The sequence below is a fragment of the Fimicolochytrium jonesii genome (genome assembly GCF_025526975.1).
Source record: "Fimicolochytrium jonesii strain JEL569 chromosome Unknown EV422scaffold_8, whole genome shotgun sequence".
NCBI lineage: Eukaryota > Fungi > Chytridiomycota > Chytridiomycetes > Spizellomycetales > Powellomycetaceae > Fimicolochytrium > Fimicolochytrium jonesii.
In genome coordinates, this window is record NW_026515675.1 from 315947 (window position 1) to 337360 (window position 21414).

The 21414-nt window shown below is 52.3% G+C and overlaps 7 protein-coding genes and 1 non-coding gene across 8 annotated transcripts; 5 read left to right on the forward strand and 3 right to left on the reverse strand.

Moving 5' to 3' along the window:
• Positions 1 to 597: 597 nt before the first annotated feature.
• EV422DRAFT_414700 (uncharacterized protein) lies at positions 598 to 1749 on the reverse strand. Its single transcript, XM_053067061.1, has 4 exons — positions 1340 to 1749; positions 1016 to 1269; positions 802 to 943; positions 598 to 728 (listed from the first exon to the last, which is right to left on the reverse strand). Exons 1-4 carry the CDS (start codon positions 1442 to 1444, stop codon positions 708 to 710), a joined length of 522 nt encoding a protein of 173 aa, XP_052926455.1. The 5' UTR covers positions 1445 to 1749; the 3' UTR covers positions 598 to 707.
• A 1803-nt stretch (positions 1750 to 3552) lies between these two features.
• Positions 3553 to 4989, forward strand: EV422DRAFT_495040 (uncharacterized protein; the record flags this gene model as incomplete). The annotated part of the gene is made up of 2 exons (XM_053067790.1): positions 3553 to 4242; positions 4315 to 4989. 2 exons carry the CDS (start codon positions 3553 to 3555, stop codon positions 4987 to 4989), a joined length of 1365 nt encoding a protein of 454 aa, XP_052926456.1.
• A 272-nt stretch (positions 4990 to 5261) lies between these two features.
• On the forward strand, positions 5262 to 5335 carry EV422DRAFT_t65. Its single transcript has one exon. It is a non-coding gene; the product is annotated as a tRNA-Thr (tRNA).
• Positions 5336 to 6137: 802 nt separating this feature from the next.
• On the forward strand, positions 6138 to 7722 carry EV422DRAFT_414883 (uncharacterized protein). Its single transcript, XM_053067062.1, has 2 exons — positions 6138 to 7006; positions 7077 to 7722. The coding sequence occupies exons 1-2, from the start codon at positions 6545 to 6547 to the stop codon at positions 7572 to 7574; spliced, it is 960 nt and encodes a 319-aa protein (XP_052926457.1). The 5' UTR covers positions 6138 to 6544; the 3' UTR covers positions 7575 to 7722.
• Positions 7682 to 11105, reverse strand: EV422DRAFT_566476 (Sac2 family-domain-containing protein; the record flags this gene model as incomplete). The annotated part of the gene is made up of 17 exons (XM_053072441.1): positions 7682 to 7697; positions 7795 to 8044; positions 8124 to 8289; positions 8355 to 8478; positions 8541 to 8620; positions 8689 to 8934; positions 9019 to 9207; positions 9285 to 9430; positions 9492 to 9546; positions 9605 to 9841; positions 9920 to 10067; positions 10125 to 10186; positions 10252 to 10386; positions 10467 to 10646; positions 10709 to 10761; positions 10844 to 10910; positions 10986 to 11105. The coding sequence occupies 17 exons, from the start codon at positions 11103 to 11105 to the stop codon at positions 7682 to 7684; spliced, it is 2274 nt and encodes a 757-aa protein (XP_052926458.1).
• Positions 11106 to 11406: 301 nt separating this feature from the next.
• Positions 11407 to 14393, forward strand: EV422DRAFT_566477 (uncharacterized protein; the record flags this gene model as incomplete). The annotated part of the gene is made up of 13 exons (XM_053072442.1): positions 11407 to 11694; positions 11770 to 11860; positions 11921 to 12022; positions 12090 to 12176; positions 12243 to 12401; positions 12479 to 12571; positions 12637 to 12755; positions 12820 to 12939; positions 13018 to 13122; positions 13201 to 13282; positions 13364 to 13488; positions 13563 to 13705; positions 13775 to 14393. 13 exons carry the CDS (start codon positions 11407 to 11409, stop codon positions 14391 to 14393), a joined length of 2133 nt encoding a protein of 710 aa, XP_052926459.1.
• A 565-nt stretch (positions 14394 to 14958) lies between these two features.
• Positions 14959 to 16136, reverse strand: EV422DRAFT_414959 (ras-related protein Rap-1b-like protein). The gene is made up of 5 exons (XM_053067063.1): positions 15979 to 16136; positions 15672 to 15798; positions 15476 to 15615; positions 15223 to 15414; positions 14959 to 15143 (listed from the first exon to the last, which is right to left on the reverse strand). The coding sequence occupies exons 1-5, from the start codon at positions 16033 to 16035 to the stop codon at positions 15105 to 15107; spliced, it is 555 nt and encodes a 184-aa protein (XP_052926460.1). The 5' UTR covers positions 16036 to 16136; the 3' UTR covers positions 14959 to 15104.
• Positions 16137 to 17240: 1104 nt separating this feature from the next.
• On the forward strand, positions 17241 to 21273 carry EV422DRAFT_550424 (uncharacterized protein; the record flags this gene model as incomplete). The annotated part of the gene is made up of 11 exons (XM_053071768.1): positions 17241 to 17673; positions 17743 to 18490; positions 18550 to 18588; positions 18641 to 18728; positions 18796 to 19125; positions 19184 to 19730; positions 19795 to 19823; positions 19897 to 20715; positions 20773 to 20906; positions 20977 to 21053; positions 21131 to 21273. 11 exons carry the CDS (start codon positions 17241 to 17243, stop codon positions 21271 to 21273), a joined length of 3387 nt encoding a protein of 1128 aa, XP_052926461.1.
• Positions 21274 to 21414: the final 141 nt, after the last annotated feature.

Consider the following 21414-nt stretch of genomic DNA (forward strand, 5'->3'; position numbering starts at 1 on the left):
TCGGTACCAAGACAAAAGCCTACGAAGCGGTATAGGATGGCAAGCATGCAAATCAGACGCCTTACCATAACCTTACCGAAGGAGCTGTGAAGAGAAATCAGTAGGACATCCTCCGTATGTTGGTTGTTTTGCGTGCAGGCACTGCAGAGTGCATTCGCGATGGACAAACCCTCCCTCAAGGCGGACAAAAGATGGGCGGACGCATGCTCTGAAGGATGGAGAATACATGTTCCGTGCCTGAATGCATGAACAAAGCGATTGCCTTTCTGATGTCGATGTGCAGGATAATATTGGCGTCAGTCAAAGTGAGCCAATCAGTATCGATCATGTATCGTGAGGATTGATGCCGGAACCTCCGTCTCCTTCCATGCTGCCGACCACCCGCGGAGCTCCGCAATCGACAACCGGCAATTCCGGCAGAACCTGAACGCAGTTTTTCGATGTCATCCGCGCCGCTTTTGCTCCGAATCGATGAAATTCCCAGCATCGCCCTGGTGACTTGGACCCCCTCAACCAAGTCTATTCCTCCATCTCCCCAGAAGTCCGGCTCGTTCCAAAGGCCAAAGCGTTCAGTCGGTGATTCGACTCCCGATCAAAGCGGGAGGAAATCCATATTTTGGTATACAATTCAGATATATTGCAATAGCGTAAAAGTACGGAGATAGCTATCCATCAGAGGTTGGGATTCGCGAGGGCGTGACGAGAATTTAGCTGGTCATACGGGTGACCTACGGAACGATATCGAATTTTAGATATAAAGCAGTGAATTACTTGAAAATAAATGGTAGTAGGTGTCCGTACCTTGTCCAAAACGGTTTCGTAGCTGACTTCAGACAAGTCGGTGCACTGGATCTCGGTGTAAATACCGTCCAGCTTCTTCCTCAAGGCATCCTTAGATGCGGCGTAAAGCATTTTTTGTTTGATCTTAGACGTGTCAGGGGACCTGCGAAAATTCGTAGAATTAATTTCGTACACCTAAGTGAGGGTTTTGCCTGATAATCTGCACCCTACGCACCACACGTAAAAGAGGATCTTGTTCCTGGTACCCTCTCCGGCGGTGTCGTATTGGAAGTCGTACACGCAGTACCGGCATTGGTCTGGGGGAAGGGAACCAACAAAGGAGTCGTAGTCTCCGGTCTCTACCGTCTTCTCCACACCGATTTCTGTGTTGGTATCGTTGATTTTGAAGATGATGAAGCGGTACTTCTTCTTCAGCTTGAGGTCCTGGAAGGCCTCAACGGCCGTGTCTTGAACTCCTACTCCGCTGGACTGTTGGGAAAATCAAACCGTGAGGAAATGGGCAAAAACTTCCGTCACATGTGTCCTCTCGCTCCTCCCTCTGGGACATCTTCATTGTGCGATAATTTGGTGCACGAAAAGTCCTTGCTCCTTCCCATATCCATCTGTTTCCGTAGCTCATCTCGAACGCGCAACCGCGTGGCATGCCGATGATGCCCCAATGCCCATTCCGACGAAAGCTCCATGTAGTGACCGTTTATCACATCCATCCATCTCATAGAGGCCGCGGATGCTGATCACGATGGGCGAGTCGGATGGATGATTCGATGGACGCTTCGGCCGGGATGGATGGATGAAAATCTGCGGATGGTTGGGCATCGCATTGTCCTTGACGCGCCAAGGCCCGTTGAATACTCTTGACGAGATGGGCCCCAGGACCACGCTCGCAGTTCAATCCCGTAACTCCTACGTGAAAAGCCTTGCCCTCCACACCCGCTCCTCAAGCGTCGCTACTCACCATTGTTGTGTATGTGTTCTAGGGTTCTGTTAATGTAGATGGGGAGATGTGTCTCTTGAAATGTGCACTGGGGACGTTTCACAGCGGCCGAATTGGGTGTATTTGCGATTGCGGCGTCATTACCCGCGCGCTCTTTGAGAGGGTATTTGCGCTAATCACGCCTAATCGATTCGTTCACCATCACAAACACATTTGGTTACGCTTCGATATTGGAGGGCCAACCTCGATGCGACGCACTTCCCAAAACCCCACAACATGGACTTCACTATGACGCCGACTAACGCCGCCCGACCGCGCCGGGTTTTCCTCGATCATTAGCAGGCCGGCCGGCGGTGTGTGCGACCAGCGAAGGTGCCGATAGGCAGGATAGGCACGGTATGACGGGGAGCGCGTCTGTCCGTTGGAGCCTTTGCACATCAAAATGCATGAGGCTGGCATGTCAACTTCTATCGTCGACTTCATATGAGCAGGAACGGAAGGTGACAGGAACGTCTGTCCGACAACGACACAACGACGACAACAGCGACCGCATTGCATGCCAAGTGCCTCCGAAAACTCAAAGCGCCTCATTCCTCGCTCAGCTCAACCCTCTCTGTGCCGCCGGCCAACGATTTGTACAAATATCCACCCTCTGGGGCAGAGCACTCATTTGCAAAAAGTCACTTGGCGTCCATTGCGCCATCACTTACTCCGTATCGCAGTCACTCACCCACCATTCCGAACCATGGCGACATCGCAGAACTTGCCAGAAGACCCTTCACCCAGGTCTGGGACTCCCCCGCGGGTGCCGACTCCCCGTATGGAAGCAACAGAATCGCTTTTAGCTGATCTAGGCCTAGGGGACTATGACGTAGACCCTGTCGAAAAGCGCGGCTCCTCTGTGTCTGAGGCCTCCTCGAAGCGGAGGGGAGTACTCCCAGAGCTGATGCAGGGTGCGCCTTCAGCGTTGAACGACAAATCGTTGCAACCAGGGAATGCAGTTATTGACGTGGATGGGAGGCGACGTTCCTTTCAAAATGGTATGAGCCAAGGCAGCATGTCCGTTCCTGTTTCTGAAAGACTCGATACTAACTGCGTTACTGCTGAAAATAGATCCCATTAGCAGGCGAAGAGGGTCTGCTCAGTCCGGCGCAAGTGGATCCCACCAAGGGCATGACACACCCAACTTTGTAAAGCATACCGAAAATACCTTACCACCTCCGCCGCAGGCCGGCTACTCGCAAAGTTCCCAGGCATCAACGACGTACCATTCACCTCCGCGCCCGTCGCACCCTTCGCAAGCACCGCATCCGCAGGATTCATATGCGCTGGGCCAGGGTCAATTCCCACCACCTCCGCATCACCCGAATGCCAACTATGGAGGACAGTATGGCGGTTATGTTCCTGGGCCGCCTGGTCCTGGTGCCAATCAACAATACCACCATCCCGGTGCACAACCATATGGATACCCTGCTCCTCCGCGGCCACAATACGGGCGGCCGTACATGCCTCAGCACCCACATCAACAGTACGCACCGCCCCCGCAATATGGCCCTCCACAGGGTTACGGTCCAAGACCAATGCGTCCTCCTCCTGGAGGGCCAGGGATGTATGGTCCCCCCACAATGCGTCCGATGCCAATGCGTCCCGATCCCTATGGTGCTCCATCTCTCGCGCCTCCCGGTACGTTCGAGCGACGGCGATTGTCAGATCAATCTTTAGCTGGGACGGACACCCTCGCACCACCAAGCGGTACGATATCACAGCGGAGGGGATCTGCGCCGGATTTGAACGAAGCGACAGCGAATTCAGACGCGATGTCTACCGCATCTGGCGGCACCACGGCGATTGCTGCAGCTCCTTCGCTGGTTGGGGCGTCCGGGGAGGTATTGGAAACCTACCGACAGAACGCTAAAAGGAGCACTGATCCAACAGTGCAGTTATCTTTTGCCAAACAACTGATAGCAGCCGGTGAAGCACTCACGAATGCAGATGGGGATCCGAAGAAGAACAGAAAGCAGCAGGAAGCCTTATATGCCGAAGCACTGAAATGGATCAAGAAACTTGCTACGAATGGCGGAATCGGTGGGAAGTCATCATACCCAGAAGCACAATTCTTCCTGGCAGAGTGCTACGGAAACGGCTCGTTGCACCTACCTGTTGATCACGACAAGGCGTTCTCGCTTTACGTCCAGGCGTCCAAACAGGCCCACCCAGCCGCCACATACCGCACAGCCGTATGTTACGAAGTCGGAGCGGGAACCAAACGTGACTCGGCTCGCGCGATGCAGTTCTATAGGAAAGCAGCGGCACTAGGGGACACGGCAGCGATGTACAAGGTCGGAATGATCATGTTCAATGGACTGTTCAATCAGAGCAAGAACCCTCGCGAAGGCGTAACCTGGTTGAAAAGGGCGGCTGCACAGGCGGATGAGAATACCCCTCATGCTTTGCATGAATTAGGAGTGCTGTATGAGGGAGGGGCGGGCGAGGGTGTTGTCATTCCGGTAAGTATGTCGCAATCCCGATTTTGGAGTTGTATCCGACACATTCCTGACCTCTACTTCGCAAACATGTAGGATCCTCAACACGCTCACGAACTCTTCCTTCGCGCGGCGCAACTCGGCTACCCACCATCGCAATTCAAACTCGGATTCTCCTATGAATATGGGCTCCTATCTCTCCCAATCGACCCCCGCCGCTCCATCGCATGGTACACACGCGCGGCCGAGCAATCCGACCCCGACGCCGAGCTCGCACTGTCCGGGTGGTACCTCACCGGCGCTGAAGGGGTCTTGCGCCAATCCGACACGGAGGCATACTTGTGGGCACGGAAGGCCGCAGATAAGGGTCTGGCAAAGGCAGAATACGCGGTGGGGTGGTACAGCGAGAACGGCGTAGGCATCAAACCCGATCTGGAGGAAGCGCGGAGATGGTACCTCCGTGCCGCTGCGCAGGGCAACAAACGCGCCGTTGCGAGGGTGAAGGAGTTGAAGAACATGATGTACGCCACGCAGCGCGGCACGTCGTCGGCACACTCTGTCGCATCGGCGGCCCATCATCACCCGCAAATGGGGGGTAGCATGAGAGGTCCTGGCCCCGCTGGCGCCGGTCACAGTCGGAGCGCCGGCGACGTGTCCAACAACGCAAATCATAGGATGAGCCGGATGGGAGAGACTGCCAATCAGTGGAGGAAAGAAGCGGCGAAGGGCGGGGATGCGGCGGCCAAGAACTCTGAATGTGCGATTATGTAGATGTTCTGTGGACAGTAGTATGTAGTTGAGAATCGAGGAAGCTGGGATTCCGTAGTGGCAGGCCATTCCTACTTTTCTCGTTGTCCGAGTCATATAGATAACAATAATACGGACCGAGTCACCCTTGCTACATGCATTTCGAGCGGTGCATGTCCCAGACATCGTAGTAGCTATTTCGCTTGACTTCGCATGCCGGAAGGAGGTAGATTGAGAACGAGAGCCAAAACGTGCAAGACGTTTATGAATGCTAACATAAGCCTGAAATTCAGCCAGCCCTCATGGCTCAGTTGGATAGAGCGTCTGCCTAGTAAGCAGAAGGTCCCGAGTTCGAATCTCGGTGAGGGCATTTGTTTTTGTCAATTTTTAGCCAGCAATCGATGATCGATGATTTCGTGTTTAGAAACGTGGCAAAACCTTATGCGAGATGGGAAAGCGCGTGTGTTGATCAGCTCGGAGAGGAAATCATGACCTGGATGACTCCCATCGCGGTTTCTTCCCTTATTTGTCAAGCGCACGCCGATTCCAGCCGCCCGGGCATTAACAGTGCGTTCCTGGCGTCTGGCACAATTATCCCATGCCGGAATCCAAACCTCCATCGTTAACGCCATGCCCGGAGAGGACCGGAAGAAAAGCGTCTGCAGTGCGTGGAAGCGCGTCTTGGCCGCGCTGTTTTAGCGCCGACCAGTGTTGTTTTTTTTCCTCCAAAGCCGCCCCCCCCCACCGCAAAGAAAAGCCATGCCATGCATATATCTGCCGCCCCCGCTGCCTGGGAAAAAAGGGTTCTGGGAAGAAGGCAACACAAGCCAAGCCAACAAACACACTCATCGGTTCCAGCAACAACCGGAGCTTACGACGCTTGTCTTCGCTCAGCAAGCAACTTCCTCTCTCTAGACTCATTAGCTGTGGAGCATATCGCCAGCAAGAGGACCGTGCAAGTAGTGACCTCCGCCAGCCTGAACCAGCAGGCCCAACTCCTTCAGCTTCATAGCTGAGCTACAGGACCGTTTTCGACCGCTTCGGCAAATAATTGACCAAGATGCACCGTGTATTTCACGGGCTGCGTCCCGCCTTTGGGATAGGCAGGGACTTTATGGGTTCGGACGGTGTGCAGAAGGTGAGCATCGTGTATGCCTATGGAACGGCTCAGTTGGTCGTCAGGACATACAATTGACGGATTGCCTTGATACAGGCCGCCGCGCTTATTGGAGGTATCAACGACCGAAGCGACGACATCGTCGACCCTTTCTTGGGCGCAGAGTACCAGCCTGTCAACCCATCGGTCCGAGCACCATTACCAAAGTCTCACTTTCACCAAAGAGTGCAACCGCAACCTTTCGCGGCGCATCTGCATCAGCAACAGCAGCCATCGCTGCGGGCCAAGGAGCCAGTACAGCCACCGTCGCATCTTGGTTTCCGACTCCAGCAGCAACCGCAAACATCGCAGCAACAACAACATCCCCATACACCTACCCCCATCTCCACATTACTTGCGTTCAAAAAGCAAATCAAAACCGATGCTGCAACCGCAGTCGACTTGCCACTACCAACATTACCTATGTGCGCTCTGCCACAAACGGTGCTGCCGCCCACGGCAGGACCAGAATACCCGGCATCCACATTCTCATTTTTGGACGGTGACTTTGACCTGGCGCAAGAACTTGAAGCCATCGAGTCGATGAAACTCGACTCGGTCAACAACGAGTTGGATGCTGCGATGGACTTTTGGGGCGCTAGCCCTGAGGTTACGATGAAGACGGAGTCTATGGACATGCAAGTATTCGGTGGGTTGGAGGACATGGGAAGCATCGCACCTCAAGAGATCTTCTGGTCGGAGGACATGTCGACCATGCCTGCCATCACTATTCCTAAGGACCCGCAGCCCATGCCAATAGTCCAGCAAGCACCACCACCGGTGGCGCCGGTTGTGAAGAATACACGCGCAAACCCCTATGTGCATAAGGCATGCGTGCACTGCAAGGCTTCACATGTGGCTTGTAACAATGCCAGGCCGTGTCAGGTAAGATATCCGCTACCCCGTCGCTTTTCTTTGCGTGCGGTATCCTGATTGGGTCCCGTTACTTCAACAGAGATGCGTACGTTCGGGCAAGGCCGACACCTGCGTCGACTCCGAGCGCAAAAAGCGTGGCCGCCCAGGTTCTTCCGCAACATCATCCTGCGCAGCCGACCACGTCGACAATCAAGCAACATCATCCTCCTCACGACCAAAGAAGCGCTCAAAGCCCAGCCCTCCACCCACCCTCTCCGCCTCAGTCTCACCAACAGCCACACCAGCAATGTCGACAACCACCGAAGCCGACTTTGCCCAGTTGTTCGACATGCCGGCCGGAAACATGCAAGGTCTCGTCCCTTTAAACCTCGAGCAATCCTCCGACCTCTTTTTGGACCAAAACCTCATGCAACAGCAATTCAACACCCCTGAGGCGCTGGAAGCCGCCGTCGTGGCCGCTGCGCAAGCAATGCTGGGAGGGCTCCAGCAACAACCTCAGCTACCGGAGAATCTCTTTGCGATGGATGATGCATCCCAGCAATTCACTTTTGGTTATACGCACAATCTTCTAGGATAGTTCAGTGGAGGGAGTCGGTCAAGCTAGGCCGGTGCCTTCCTATCTATTTTTGTTTGTTGCCCATCTGTTTCCCAAAAATGTTTTTGAGCATACATGTGTTTCCAATATCACTGGAAGCTCGACCTGTATCAAAATAGCAGTCAGTAAGGATATTTGCTGCGATGAAGTGCAAAAGAATGCACCCTCATAACGGAAAAAGTACAAAAACCAATTGACCTACCGGAACTTCTTGATCTCCACCATAACGCTCTGCAATCCAATAGGCTGCACCTTCGGTTTCCGATTGAGGAACCGTTTATCCCACAACGACATGAAGCGCTTGTAGTAGAGGACCAGCTGCGTCAATGCGTGGTGCAGGATCCGTGCTCCGTTCTGGAAGTTGGCGAAGGATTGCATGACAGATTGATTGATGTTGCCCAGTGCGCCTTTCCAGTTTTGGTTGAATTCGGCGGCGATGCGCTCGAAATTTTCTGTTTTTTCGATAAGGGATGCATGAGAGTTGATAACGCGGGTTATGCAAACTTCCCCTTTCCTTTAATGATATAATACCTTCTTGAAGACTAGCGAGGTCCAACCCCGACTCGGCGGTGCTCACGAACCGCATCAGGTTTGCGAAATACGGCTTGAGTTCTTCGTCCACGTATTCGTTGGTCTTGCTTTCTAATAACGTGGTGAAGTGGGACTTTTCTTGCTCGAATGAGGAGGTGGAGTGTTCCTAAAGGATAGATGATGGTGTTGATGATAGGTCAAAGAACGGTCCCCTGGAGTGGATATACGTACGCTGAGTATAGACACTACCAAATCCAGGTTGTTGATCAGGAATACTAACTTCTGTTTGGGATCGGGGAACTCGCCGGACATCCGCATGAGCAGGTGCTCCACCTCTGTTCGTAAGCGGAACAGACTATCGCCGCGTCAATCAATGAGAGTTCTTTCTTTGCTTTGCATACTCTCCCCCGCGCATACCTATTTATCAAGAGAGCGTCATCATATCCTTGGTTAAGCGTCAAAATCGACGCCGAGAACTCCGCATACCGACGCGTTATCTACGAAAGAGCTCCAGATCATGAGGCACGCAACAACCCTAAACTGCATCACCAGAACACCAACTCACATAATGCGGATGCACATCCTTGCTCGGCAACAAAGACCGCGGGCTAGCTTTCTTCAGACTGTCGATATGCATATCCATGATAGCCTGGAATCTGGGCCAAAGCAGCATGTTTGTCGCGTTCATGAAGCTTTCGAGGCATGGGATCCGCCGCGCTTGCATGATGCGCAGGTTCAGCATGTTGAGACGGATGCAGAGGAGGATGCCTACGCCATCGAAGCTTGCATCGATTGTTGTTTTGTTGAATGCCTTTGTGTCAATAGGTTAATGGAAGGTGTCAGTCGAGCTACTTGGCCATAGTAACAGAGATGTGTCAATCTCTCCCCGCATCACCTGAATCAGCCTCAGCGTAGGCTCGAAAACCTCGCTGAAAGTCAAAGCTCCAGCATTGCCATCCTTGGTCAACTTGGCATTCTTCCCACGGGGAGGCGAAAAAAAGTCCGTGTCGAAGAGGTACTCTGACGACGCATTGTCCATCAGCAACCGCGACAGGCTCTTATATATTGCCTCGAATGGGAATTTCTGTCGTTGGGGAGTTGGCAAAACGTTAGCCGGGGGAGCCCAATGACGGACCCGGCGTCAGATCTGTAACGATTTACAATATTCTTTTCTTCCGCAATATGTGTCAAGATGATCCCGGGATCCGCCGTGGTCGTCACATTCAGTCTTTCCCCCAGACTGAAAACGTTGGTCTTGTCTTTCAACGCCTGCTTAGCGCCAAAGATGCCGGGCAGACCCGGTAGACCTGGGTTGCAAGCGATCAGCTGTGTCTGTGTGGAAGAAATACATGGGACGTGACGACATACCCCGCTTCCCGCTTTCTTCGCTTGCGATGAGATCCGATTTGTCCGCGATCACCGTCTAAAGTTGGGCCGTCGTCAACTTCTACTTCTCAGTGACTCGAAGCAGCTTCGCTCACCTGCAGCTTCTGCAAAGACTTCATGTACTTCTCGAACGAAACCAGGAAGTAGTTCCCAACCGTATTCACGTAGAGGTTGTGAACTTCCATCGCAACGTCGCTGTAGCGCTCTGCCAAGAACCAGAAGAGCTCCTTGTATTTGAGGAAGATGTTCTGCTGGATGATGGCAATGTTCGTGTTGGGTGCTCGTAACGACTCTATCCGCTTTATGAGAAATTCTTTCGATTTCTCGGCGGCCTGCGATTGCAAATGACGCAGTCAGCCACGACAGGTCCACAAACTTCGGCCCGTAAGTGAGCAAGTGACCCAACCCACCCTCAGTCGTAATCTTTCCAATTCTGGCCCAACATCCTTGAAAGCCCGGATATGTTGACCTTGCTGACTTTTCACGTAGGCCATCTTCTTGTTGAGATCCGCCAGATGCTGAAGGAAGAATTCGTTGACCTCGCCTTCGGATATCTTCCTACATCGAAATTGTAAGCTGATGTCCTTTGCCATATATGCATGCGCGCAAACCAACCTGATAAGGTCGGGGCTGACCAGCACCCCGTCTAATACACTGTTCAGAATCGTTTGCATGCTCTGTAACGTACGGAGCGCGTCAACACCTTGCCACAAACGAGCCGGGAAAGCCAGCGTTCCCGTACCGTGCGGTTCTTTAGTCTGACGTTCATAGACTGAGACTGGTCTTGCAAGATCTGAATCTCTGCACTGATGTTTCCCAGATCTGATTGAAATCCATGCATAAGGCTCTCCATTCTCTGCAGGATCTCGTCACACGCCTGGTGAATGGACAATGCGTCAACACAACGCCGGTGGCTCGACCAACTAGTGCATGTGTTCCTCGTGTCCCATCAAATACCTGTATCTGGCGATGCAGGTCCACGAACGGTTGACATTGCTTCACATCTAAGAAGATTTGCTCAGTCATGTGCACAAGAAAGCTGCTCTGACTTCCCATCATACATCCAAGTACGTGCTCCTGTTCGACGGCGTCAAGTTCGTTTGCTATTTGTTTCGCGTACTCGCGGAGATCTGTACCCTGACAATAGGTTAGTCTTCGGAAACCTAAGTTTAGAGCAAAAACAATATCGCTCCCGGCACCTTTGTAAAGGCTTCTTTCACTAGGACGTCTTCTTGGAACGCCGATATTCGGTCTGGGAATGGACAGCTCGAGTTTCAGCGGTTGCGTTCGCAAGCGACATCTTGGGCAAAGACTTCCAATTTTTTTCTACAGACCATCCGCTTCCTCCAGCTCCGAGGACGCGGCATCCAAACTCTCAAACGATGCGGTTATGCTACCAGCCTAACAAAAGGAGTGCTCGTTTGAGTTTGGGTATTCTACACTCAGACCACGTACAACACTGAAAGTAAACCCAACCTCTTCTTCCCGAAGTAACGCTGCTACGAAGGCTTCCCCCGCTTCTTTGGCCGCGGCCGCTGCTGAAGTGACCTCGGTGGTGCTCTGGCCCAGCCCTGCGACTCTCACTTCCACGCTCATGGTTGCTTTTGGTTCGATATGTTGCTGCCCATTGAAGGACTGGGAGCTGAGAACTTCAAATATTCAGAGCAGAGCCGAGCAACTTTTCCCGCGCGTGAGTCATGCCATGGGTGGCCGTTCCGTTACGTGGTTGACCGCACCCGTCAAAAGCAGACTCCGAGACTGTCAGGTTTTTTCTTGCATCCAGGGAGAGGTTTCGGACATACATACATCGAGGGCGTCGAGCAGCCCTGTCTACGGACTACAGAGCACCCCACCCAGAATTCCTCTGATACTATTCGTGGCGACGTCAGCCTGAACGATGGCCACATCGTCGGAAGAGGTGATCCGGTTCATCATCCGGGAAATCGTCAACAGGTCGACGAATGTGCTGAAGGCGAGGCGGAATGTTGCAGAGAGCAATGTACCCGCCGCTGGGGCAGGGGAGAGTGGGACACCGACGGCAGTCAGACCGTCGCTTTCTGGGGATGCAGCCATAATATCGGAAACGCTTGCGGCCTTCATGGTCCGCGCCGTAGTCTTAGATCCACGATATGATTTTAGGATTGAGCGGGAGCTGGGGAGGGATGAGGTGGACAGACTGATCAAGGTAATCGATCGAAAAGGCGAGCTGTGGTTTATAGGCTCGGAAGCTGGGGAACTGATAGAGCTTTCAATATTCTAGTGCTGTGTGGATAAGATCACTTTGACGAATGACCCAGTCATGGAAACCGTCAAGATGCAAGTTTACTTTGACACAAACTTTCCAGCGCAGGGTGCGTAGGTATTTTATCGTCCCGCATGAGCTGCTTTAAAATACTGATAGACCTGTCCAGCCGACTTCCTGCACAAGGAGAAGCAATCGCGGATCTCAGCCTGTGCGGTGCTCCTTCGGGAGATCGTTGAGGTGAGGACAAAGGCTATCCCTGTTTACGAAGGTATATCTTTGGCAGGATGAACCGCTTTCCTATCGACCGATTTGCTCATCGCTGCACTATACTTCAGCCCTCTACCGCAAGATTGTATCCTATCTTCTGCTGAGAAGCCATGTCGGAAACCCAACAGACATGCGCGTTGTGCGCGAGGCGACAGGTAGAGCACCTTGTGCTTATTTCACGGGTTGCCCCGGAGATTACTGATCGATGAACATATCATCAGCTGGTTTGGAGTCGGTGTTTCCGCAGTCAGAGCTGAGCGCGTTCATATCGCTATCGCGACAAGAGAAGGAGGCCCAGCTGAATGGATTGGCTCAGTTGGTAACGGGCATCAGACTGTTCAACAAGCAACTGGGCAAAGGAGGGGAAGGCGTGGATGATCGTAAGCGGACAGGGCGTAAAGCTGTAGCGGAGGCACGCGTGACCATGATCTGACACTCTTCGCATCTTGGAAAATAGTGCCGCATCTCTGCACCCGCGAGCTCAACCATCTCTCTACTACGCTCAAGCAACTCACAACGACCACCGAGGACCAAATACAGCTTTACACCGGTAGGCTTTCGGCGGTTGTGGCGTTTAGAAAGGAATATCTCTCAGATTCTCCTTGCTCACATCAGCGGTCGCGGACTATGCGGACGTATCACCTAATCCTCAGCTTGAAGACGTCTCACTACCGCGGCTGCGTTCCGCGCTGGTCTTCAAACGAGAGTTCCTCATATATCTGGATGCTCTACATGTACGTACGTCTATGATTATGGACATCTGCTTATCCCGAGCTCATCATGAGTGCGGGTCCGCAGGAACAAACGAACAGGTCACGGACAACATTGGAAACCCTGACCGCCCGATTTGAAGAAGCGGTCAAGGAACTGAAGGTCACATGCCGCGCAAAGACAGCGGTGCCTGTCGATCAAGTATACGTGAGTATCCCGACGAAGTCACCACTCTCTCCGATAGTTCAGCTCTGACGCCTACTTCTTTCTCGCCTCTCGAAAAAGCCGCCATTCATCCTCCTAGCAAATCTCTGGCAAAACTACATGGACGAGCTCTTCTTGTTGGCTTTCCGCAGAGGCATCGTCGACACGATACAGCAGCATGCGAAGGTACGAGACGATCGAACCATCTCTTTCATTCGGATCGTTTGGCCGTCGTGCTGACGATTTCAATGACATATCCAACAGGGGTTTGAGTTCAACATCCCCAACATGTTAGTGACGTTCTCTCAACCGTTTCGGAAAGAGATCGAGAGCGCTATCCTGCCAGGTACATATTGCGCATGCATGGATCTGTCCCGATACAAACTGCCCTGCTATATAACAACATGCTGAAACCGCTCATATTCAGAATCCCAAGTGATTGCCAAAGCAAGCGAGTTGATGGTATCGCTGGCAGTGAAAGGAACAAAGGGCATCGAGATTATACATCCGGGTAACGCGACGCAGTATTATCAACTGCCGGTGGAGTACGGGGTGAGTTTCGTTGCTCTGAATAGTCTGGGTCCCTAACATGTTACATCAGAGGCTAAGCGAGTCGATATGCACAGGGATTCTGCCCGCATACTCTTATCCGGAGGGAGGGGTTGGTCGTGCCTGGGGACAAGAATTACGGATTGGTCAAATACCGTGACAAGCTGTATGCGTTGGCGAACGACAATGCAATCAAGGAGTTTGCCAAGCTGCCGGAACTGTGAGTTGGATGCTCTGCTCACGCATGTGTATTTCTAAGGCCAATTCGCTGATCACGCCTGTTTCTCAGGTACATCGAGGGTGTCCTAGAGATGGCCAGGCGCTCCGCAGACCTTGTTCAAATGCTGCATCTCTACCCCTACTTCCCAACAATCGAAGCCCTCGAAAACGCAAAGTCCTTCACCCGCCAACGCCTCCTCGGCCAAGTCCCCCTCGTAACCGAACAAGGCACGCAAGTCGACACTCACATCGTCGACACATACATTGATCCCAATTACGAGTGGAACGAATGGACGCTTCGCCGCCGCGCGCTGATGCTGGTCAACCTCCGCACGAAAGCGACGCACTCGACACAAACGCAGCGGTCTCACTTCCGTCGCTCGAATGAGACGCAGCACTATGCGCCCAAGCCGGCTGAAGCGCAGACGATGCGTGTGTCCGGTGCGGCCGCCACGCCCAGGAAGTCGACGTTCCTTGGTGGGTTGCGGTATGCGCCGAGAGATCCTGCCACGGGAGACACGGCACCGAGATTCAAAGTGTGTGATTTGACGTTGGACTGGGATGGGATGCCTGCGCCATACGGTGGCGGTGCGTTTGGGGTCAGGATGTCGCCGGATAAGGCGGCCGCGGCGGGCGCTGGGCGAGTCGTGCAGGCGAGAGGTGAGAAACGGGAAGTGAACCCGGGATGATTGGCGAAGGCCAAAGCATCAGCGGCGGCGCCAGCGTAGATTAATGTCAATATGAAAAGTCTCTGTCAAGCTAATATAATACATTCGTACGTGCTGAAATGTGACAAAAATATGAGATGCTTAGAGTGTAAGGAACACAGAAGATGTTGGTCTGAGATCATGCGAAGCCGTCCTCCGTGGCCGAGTGCCTTCGAGTCTATCTGTCATGATGCCGTATTGAAAAAGTGGGCCAATACTCACCGGGTCATCGTAACGCTCATCTATCGGATCGAGACATTTTTGCTTCTGTGCACAAGTAGGAGGGCGTGAAATTCGAACTTTTCTTTCAGTCAGTAAGTCCGGTAGCGTTTTAGGACTCCTGTGCGATTGGCTGTAGAAGGGGGCCCACGGAAGGTCTCCTAGGCGGTATGCCCTGTGCATTTTCTCAGTCCGAGGGCAGATATGCCCCAGAAAACAAGCAGACACCTGCAAGTTTCCTCCACATTCGCCACAACGCAAATCGGGAAGGTTAGGGAAAATAACGCGTGATATCTTCAAGGCGGAAATAATACAGATTTGCCTCTCGCAGCTTGCCGAACATGGGGGAAGGGATTGTGATAGGAAATCTACCGAAAAAAAATCAAGGAAAGGTGTCTTTTGCGAGGCTCGACGGATTACATTTGGGTTTGGGATTTGGGGTTATCGAACCAGCTTGGGGAGGTCCAAAGTCGATTACAAAATCGTGCACTTCTTTTTGTCCTTTTTCTTGTCCTGCAAAGTGGAGCGGTGAGCCCGTGTTCCCACATTTGAAGTTTGCAGTGGAGAATGCACAAAAAAATGATGTTCTTACCTTGTCTGGCATGCTCCGGTTGATCTGACGCACCAGATCGAAGAAAACTTCGTCGACATTAATCTTCTTCCGCGCACTCGTCTCCAAGTAAGTGCATCCACCCCATTGTGACGCCAACGACGATCCTTGATCTTTCGAAACGACTCGGTCATCCTCCAAATCACACTTGTTCCCCGCCAAAACCATGGGAACCTGTGCCAGGCGTGACTGTTAGGTATTTTCCACGGGAAACGTATGCGGGGTTCATGTTTACCTTTTCGGTGTCCTTCACGCGCAATATTTGCTCCCGCAACTCCACCAGATCGCTAAATGTCGCCTGTGACGTTATGCTATACACAAGGATAAATCCTTGTCCATTCTTCATGTATAAATCACGCATGGCGGTAAATTGCTCTGTTTATGCATAGATTAATGCTAGTTCCCGACATTAAATCGGCGGCTTTGCATACCTGTTCCTGCCGTGTCCAGGATTTCCAACATGCATTGTTGTCCATCCACCTCAACTTGCTTGCGATACGAATCCTCAATCGTAGGATCATATTTTTCCACGAAAATCGATTGAACGAATTGAACAGTCTGACAAAAAGAGGAACATGGGTCAGCTGTTGCACGAAAGTACCGACCATTATTTGTAAATACACATTAGGACAGGAGCAGTAAAGATAGGTGATGCGCCGATTGAAGTTGGTCATATGCAAGTTTCCAACCGTAGCCGGCTTCGAGGATAACGCGAAGGCTGGACCCGCATGCACCTACCAAAGCAGACTTTCCGACACCTCCCGACCCAAGGACAACGAGCTTGTACTCCCTCATTCTGACAGTAGGGAATTCGCCAATTAAGCTGAATATAAAGCCTTTCTGTGGTCCGTGATGTTCGTGCGTCGACTACCAGTGGCTGCACGATCGAGCGATGAGAGGCTTCAAAGACCCACAGTCAGAGTTCCCAACAGCCCGGTGCCGGAGAATATGCTGCACAACCGCTCGCGTTTGTCGAGGAATACGAACGCAAGAGGTTGATGTATGTACCGCCCGCACAGAGTTTTATGCAGCCTGGGAAGTGGGCTGGTATGATATCGACGATTGGCTCCCCTAATTTCGCGAACGCGGGCCGACAATGCCGGGTACCGGATGTGACGGTTTGCAGCTCGTTTCGACAAGCGGGAAAAAAACCTCCCGAGCCGACTAGAAGGACAAACGAAAGCAGCGGCGGAAGTCGGAGATTTTGAAGCTGCGTTGTGTTCGAGCCTCTACAGTGCTGAAGCCGAAGGGAGCGGTATACGGGCAGCCGTGACATAAGAGGCTCAAGCGTGAAGAAGTTGCTCAGCGCAGTTCTGGATGTGCTTTAAACATCTAGGCGCAAACTACGCTGGCCCGCTAATCATTTTTGTTTACAGACGTTCCCCTGCGTTCTAGACTGCCGTAAATAAACTCTTACTCGGTCCGCCAAGCCACCATAGAATTGATCTTGGCCAAATTCGACACCGCGTTTATGAATTTACAGCGCAGATTGACAGCTCACGTAAAGGCGGTCCGGAAAGTCGGGAGAGTTCTCACCATGTTCGGGAACAATTTCGGACGCGAGGACGGTTCATACGGCACTTCCACATTTTGATTCCAGTCTATCACCACCTTGAGTTTTTGAAGGACTCTACCTATGTATCATGCCAGACACTCCCGGCAAAGCGATGGCGGTATCTGACATCGAGGAAGATCATCCAGATGCTGAAGACGGGAACGATGAAGTGACGGACGACCTGCTGGACGAGCACCGCAACCATCCAAAAAAAAAGAAAAAAAAGGGCCTGGAAGCTCTGCTGCCTGGGAAACGTCGGAAATCCGTGGATGTTGAAGCCAAAAAGGCGGAGAACCTGAAAACATTCAATGCCGCAGCGTCAATCGCGGCTGACGTCAAAGAGCGGATACGAGGGAAAGAGCCGGAAGTTCCCGTGGTCGAGGAAGTGAAAGTCACCGAACGACGTTCTCACTTCAAAACAGACATATCCGAGCACCGTCTATCAATGAAAGATCTCGTTGCCAAGCATTCAACTCACGTCGAGCTGAAGAATCCACAAAAGTCACAGGGGCTTCCACAGCAGGAGGCAACAAAGAGGCTGGCAAAGTACGGTCCAAATCAGATCACGCCGCCTAGGCGCACACCTGCAGTATGGCGCTTCGTTCAATGCTTGGGGAACTTGTTCAACGTTTTACTGGGTGCAGCGGGTATAGGCTACTTGATCACTTACGCCATCAAACCCGTCGATTACTTTGAGAATGCTTACATCGGGTGCATCCTCATCGGTGTTGCCTTCATCAATGCCGGAATCGAGTTTTATGAATTGCAGAAAATTGCGGCGATTTTGGCAAGCTTTACATCGCTCATTACAGCTCATGCTGAGGTAGTCCGTGAAGGGAAACTGGAAACAGTGCAGGCACGATATCTGGTTCCAGGCGGTGAGTTCCGCGAAGGAATGCTGTCAAGTGGTAGAACCTATCTCGGAACTGATCATTTATGCTCTCTAGATCTGGCTTATGTTCGTGCCGGGGGGAAAGTGCCTGCAGACCTCATTATTGTGCATGCGTCTGATTGCAAGCTTGACATGTCAAGTCTGACCGGCGAGACAGAACCAGTGGGCCGGCAGGCGCTAGAACGCGGAAGTCCGGAAGGCGTCGAAGCCATCGACGCCCCAAACGTGGCATTCAATGGCAGCGTAGTCGTCTCAGGGGAGGCATATGGGATTGTGGTGAAGACGGGCGACTCGACCGTCCTTGGTCAGATTGCCTCGTTAACGAAAGCGGAAAAGAAAAGACGGTCACCACTTTCGTCCGAAATTCATCGGTTTTGCCACACCATATCCGTCCTCGCGACGCTAACGGCTCTCATCTTCTTCCTATTCGCCGTTGCACGGACGCGTAACACCAACTACGCGCTGAATTTCGGCATCGGGATTCTCGTCGCGTGGATTCCACAAGGCCTTGCCGTAACCGTTACGATGTTACTGACAATTGCTGGACGACGAATGGCAGACAGGAATGTACTTGTCAAAGACTTGCATGGGGTGGAGACTCTCGGAGCAATTACGATGCTGGCGACGGACAAAACAGGCACTATCACGAAAAACGAGATGACGGTTACGAATGTATTTACCAACAATATGATGTGGTATGCTGGTCCTGGAGGAGCAAAGGAATGTCCAGTTGGGGAGCGACCGCTTCGAATGGACGCAAGTGGTATCTCTGTCATTCTGCATATGGCAGCGACTTGCACAACGTGGGTTTTTATTTTCGGAGATCATACATCTTGCAACTTGTACTGACATTTCCGTATAGAGCCAGGTTCGACCGGACGGATGTCAAGCCAGAAGAAAGGTATACGTGCACAGAAAGTGGTAGGATTGGCCGCGCAACTTGATGACCATAGGCACATTGCAAATAGAGCAGTATTGGGAGATGCTACCGAGGCTGGCCTGCTGCGTTGGGCAGCAAGCAAGCTCATCAACATAGATAAGGTAGAGCTTTTAGTCGTAGTCAGTGTCTGTGGAGACGATCCTGGTGCTCATAGACACAAGTATCTAGCTTCCAAGCCTGTACCCCAAGGTTTTCGAGCTGCCCTTCACCTCCGACACAAAGTGCCATCTCACCATACACCGCAAGGGGCACATGTCGGGAGGTCTGACCCTTCACATGAAAGGTGCTCCCGAAGTTATCTGGAGTCGGTGCACCACCATATGGGTGGAAGGGAAAGTGGTCCCCATTACCGAATTTGAGCGAAAGAAGTGGGCGGATGGACATGCGAAGATGTGTGAGCGAGGCCATCGAGTGCTTGCGTTTGCGATGCTGCAGCTGAGCGGAGCGAAGTATCCCGACAACTGGAAGTTCGAGCGTGAGAAGGAAAACTATCCGACCGTAAGTTACCTCAAGTTGGTAAGGCAGGGCATTATATTCACCATGTCACCATTATCAGTCGGATCTGACATTCGTCGGCCTCGTATCTCTGGAAGACCCACCGAAGTCAGGGGTGCGCCAAGTCATCGGTACGATGCGAACAGCGGGGATCAAAGTGCTGATGGTGACTGGCGACCACCCCATGACGGGAGAAGCCGTCGCTCGCAAAGTCAACATCATCACCAGCCCAGAGCCCAGTTACCTTGATTCACCGCAAGACTTGCCGATCGCTAGCCCTTCGAGGGGGAAAGATGCTTCTTGTGTGGTGGTGTCCGGCTCCGTCATCCCGCATTTGACGGACAGTGATTGGCTGCATATTCTGCTGCATGAGGAGATTGTGTTTGCACGCACGTCGCCGATGCAAAAGCTGGATTTGGTGACGCGTGCTCAAGCTCTAGGGCACATCATTGGCGTGACAGGTGATGGCATTAACGATGCCGCAGCTTTGAAGAAGGCGGATCTTGGCATTGCAATGAACAAGACTGGGAGTGATGTGTCCAAAGAAGCGGCTGGAATGATTCTTCTGGACGATGATTTCGCGACGATTGCAAAAGGCATTATTGAAGGTATTGCTATGTGGGCAACATGAGTGATCCCTTGACGTCCGCTAAAACTTCCGTCCATTTGCAGGGCGACTTATCTTTTGGAATCTGAAGAAAGTAAGTTCTTTCGTAAGGCTGGAATGTGGCTATCAGGAAAACTCATCACAGGACGTTATTCGTTAAATTGCAGGCCATCAAATACTCTCTCAGTCACATCATGGCCGAAGTCGTTCCCTATCTTCTCTACGTCCTCGTGCCAATCCCACAAGCGCTGACCTCGATCCAGATCCTCGCGGTCGACCTTGGCTTTGAGCTCTTCATGACCATATCCTTCGCATTTGATCCACCGGAAGACGCAGAGCTTCTCATGAAACTGCCCCCTCGGCGGCCGGTAACACAGGAAAGCATCATCACAACGATGCATGCCCGCAGGATGCAACGGGACGCTAGGAGACGCGCACTGGATAAAACTATTTCTGCGGAGGCTGGCGACGCGGGACCGGAAGAGGACGCCGATGAAGGCGGTGTGCGGTCCTCCTCGCAGGAAGGCACGCCACTGGGCTTAGCTGGATATACAGAATCCCACATGTTGATGAATCGTCTGGTCGACGAGAACGCGGAGCTACTTATGGAGGACATCCAGGGCAGAGAAGGAGATGGTGCGGCGTCCGACGCTGCAGCTCTGCGCATTCGGTCCAAGTACGAGCGCCTGTGGTTTGAAGTCCGCGCCATCCTCACGCAGCCGGGATACTGGCGCGCGCAATACCGGGCGTGGCGTGATCTGACGCAAGGGTTCATCGTGGGTGAACGCCTGGTAGATGGCGAAGTCATGTCCTGGGCGTACTTGGAGGCTGGGCTGATAGAGTGCTGTGGAGCGATTGCGACCTTCTTTGCGGTGCTTTGGTTCTCTTTTGGGATTTCTGGACTTGATGCTGTAAGGGCGCAGAAAGGGAAGAAGTACTTTCTCCCACATAGCCCAGATTTCGAGTTGTCCAGTGGTGCCATCCTGGTAAGCATAGCTGATAATGGCAAGCAACGATCATGAACTCACCTTCGTCATTGCCAGGAGGGAGATTCCCAGTTCCAAGCGCTCAAGCAAGCACAGAGCAGTTTTTACCTTTCAATCCTTATCATTCAAATCTGGAACTTGTTTGCATGCAAGGCTCGGCTACGCTTGCCGTTCGGGAAGTTTATGGTCGAGTAAGTGCCTCAGTCAGTGGCTCTGATCCTATCGATGAAGGGCCCCCAAGATGACCATCTTCCTTCTCAGGAACCCTAAAACATGGTTCGCTATATTTGGCGGCACAGCTGTCGGCTTTTTCATAGTCTATATGCCGTTCACAAATGGTGAGCCATGACACATTGCAAAACTCAGTGGGCTTCAGCGGCGAATTGCTCCACTCATATTTCCCTTGGTCTGCTAGCTGTCTTCTTGACCTCCATGAACCTGGACCCCATCTACCTTCTGATCCCGATGAGCTTCGGAGGACTGCTTTTGGTCTACTCTATAGTGCGAAAGCTTATAATGTGGAAAGGTACCGAGACGCTTCTGCGGAAAACCTCCTAAGAATATGCTCACCTTGCCCATTTCAGTCACCCCGGAAGACAAGAATCCCAGCATAGAGCAACTCAATATGCTCAACTCCGAAATGGTATTGACGCTGCTCGATTTCTTTTCACTCAGATCGATGTTACTCACCTTCTATAT

What these genes read in the sequence shown, in the direction of transcription:
- EV422DRAFT_414700 (XM_053067061.1), bottom strand. Translation starts at nt 1,444, where the DNA reads ATGCCACGCGGTTGCGCGTTCGAGATGAGCTACGGAAACAGATGGATA. An exon ending in GCACAATGAAGATGTCCCAG is followed by an intron (nt 1,270 to 1,339) that starts AGGGAGGAGCGA and finishes TTTTCCCAACAG; the next exon opens with TCCAGCGGAGTAGGAGTTCA. An exon ending in AAGATCCTCTTTTACGTGTG is followed by an intron (nt 944 to 1,015) that starts GTGCGTAGGGTG and finishes GAATTTTCGCAG; the next exon opens with GTCCCCTGACACGTCTAAGA.
- EV422DRAFT_414883 (XM_053067062.1), top strand. Translation starts at nt 6,545, where the DNA reads ATGTGCGCTCTGCCACAAACGGTGCTGCCGCCCACGGCAGGACCAGAA. An exon ending in ACAATGCCAGGCCGTGTCAG is followed by an intron (nt 7,007 to 7,076) that starts GTAAGATATCCG and finishes TTACTTCAACAG; the next exon opens with AGATGCGTACGTTCGGGCAA.
- EV422DRAFT_414959 (XM_053067063.1), bottom strand. Translation starts at nt 16,035, where the DNA reads ATGAGGGAGTACAAGCTCGTTGTCCTTGGGTCGGGAGGTGTCGGAAAG. An exon ending in GTGTCGGAAAGTCTGCTTTG is followed by an intron (nt 15,799 to 15,978) that starts GTAGGTGCATGC and finishes TCTTTTTGTCAG; the next exon opens with ACTGTTCAATTCGTTCAATC. An exon ending in GCGTGAAGGACACCGAAAAG is followed by an intron (nt 15,415 to 15,475) that starts GTAAACATGAAC and finishes CGCCTGGCACAG; the next exon opens with GTTCCCATGGTTTTGGCGGG.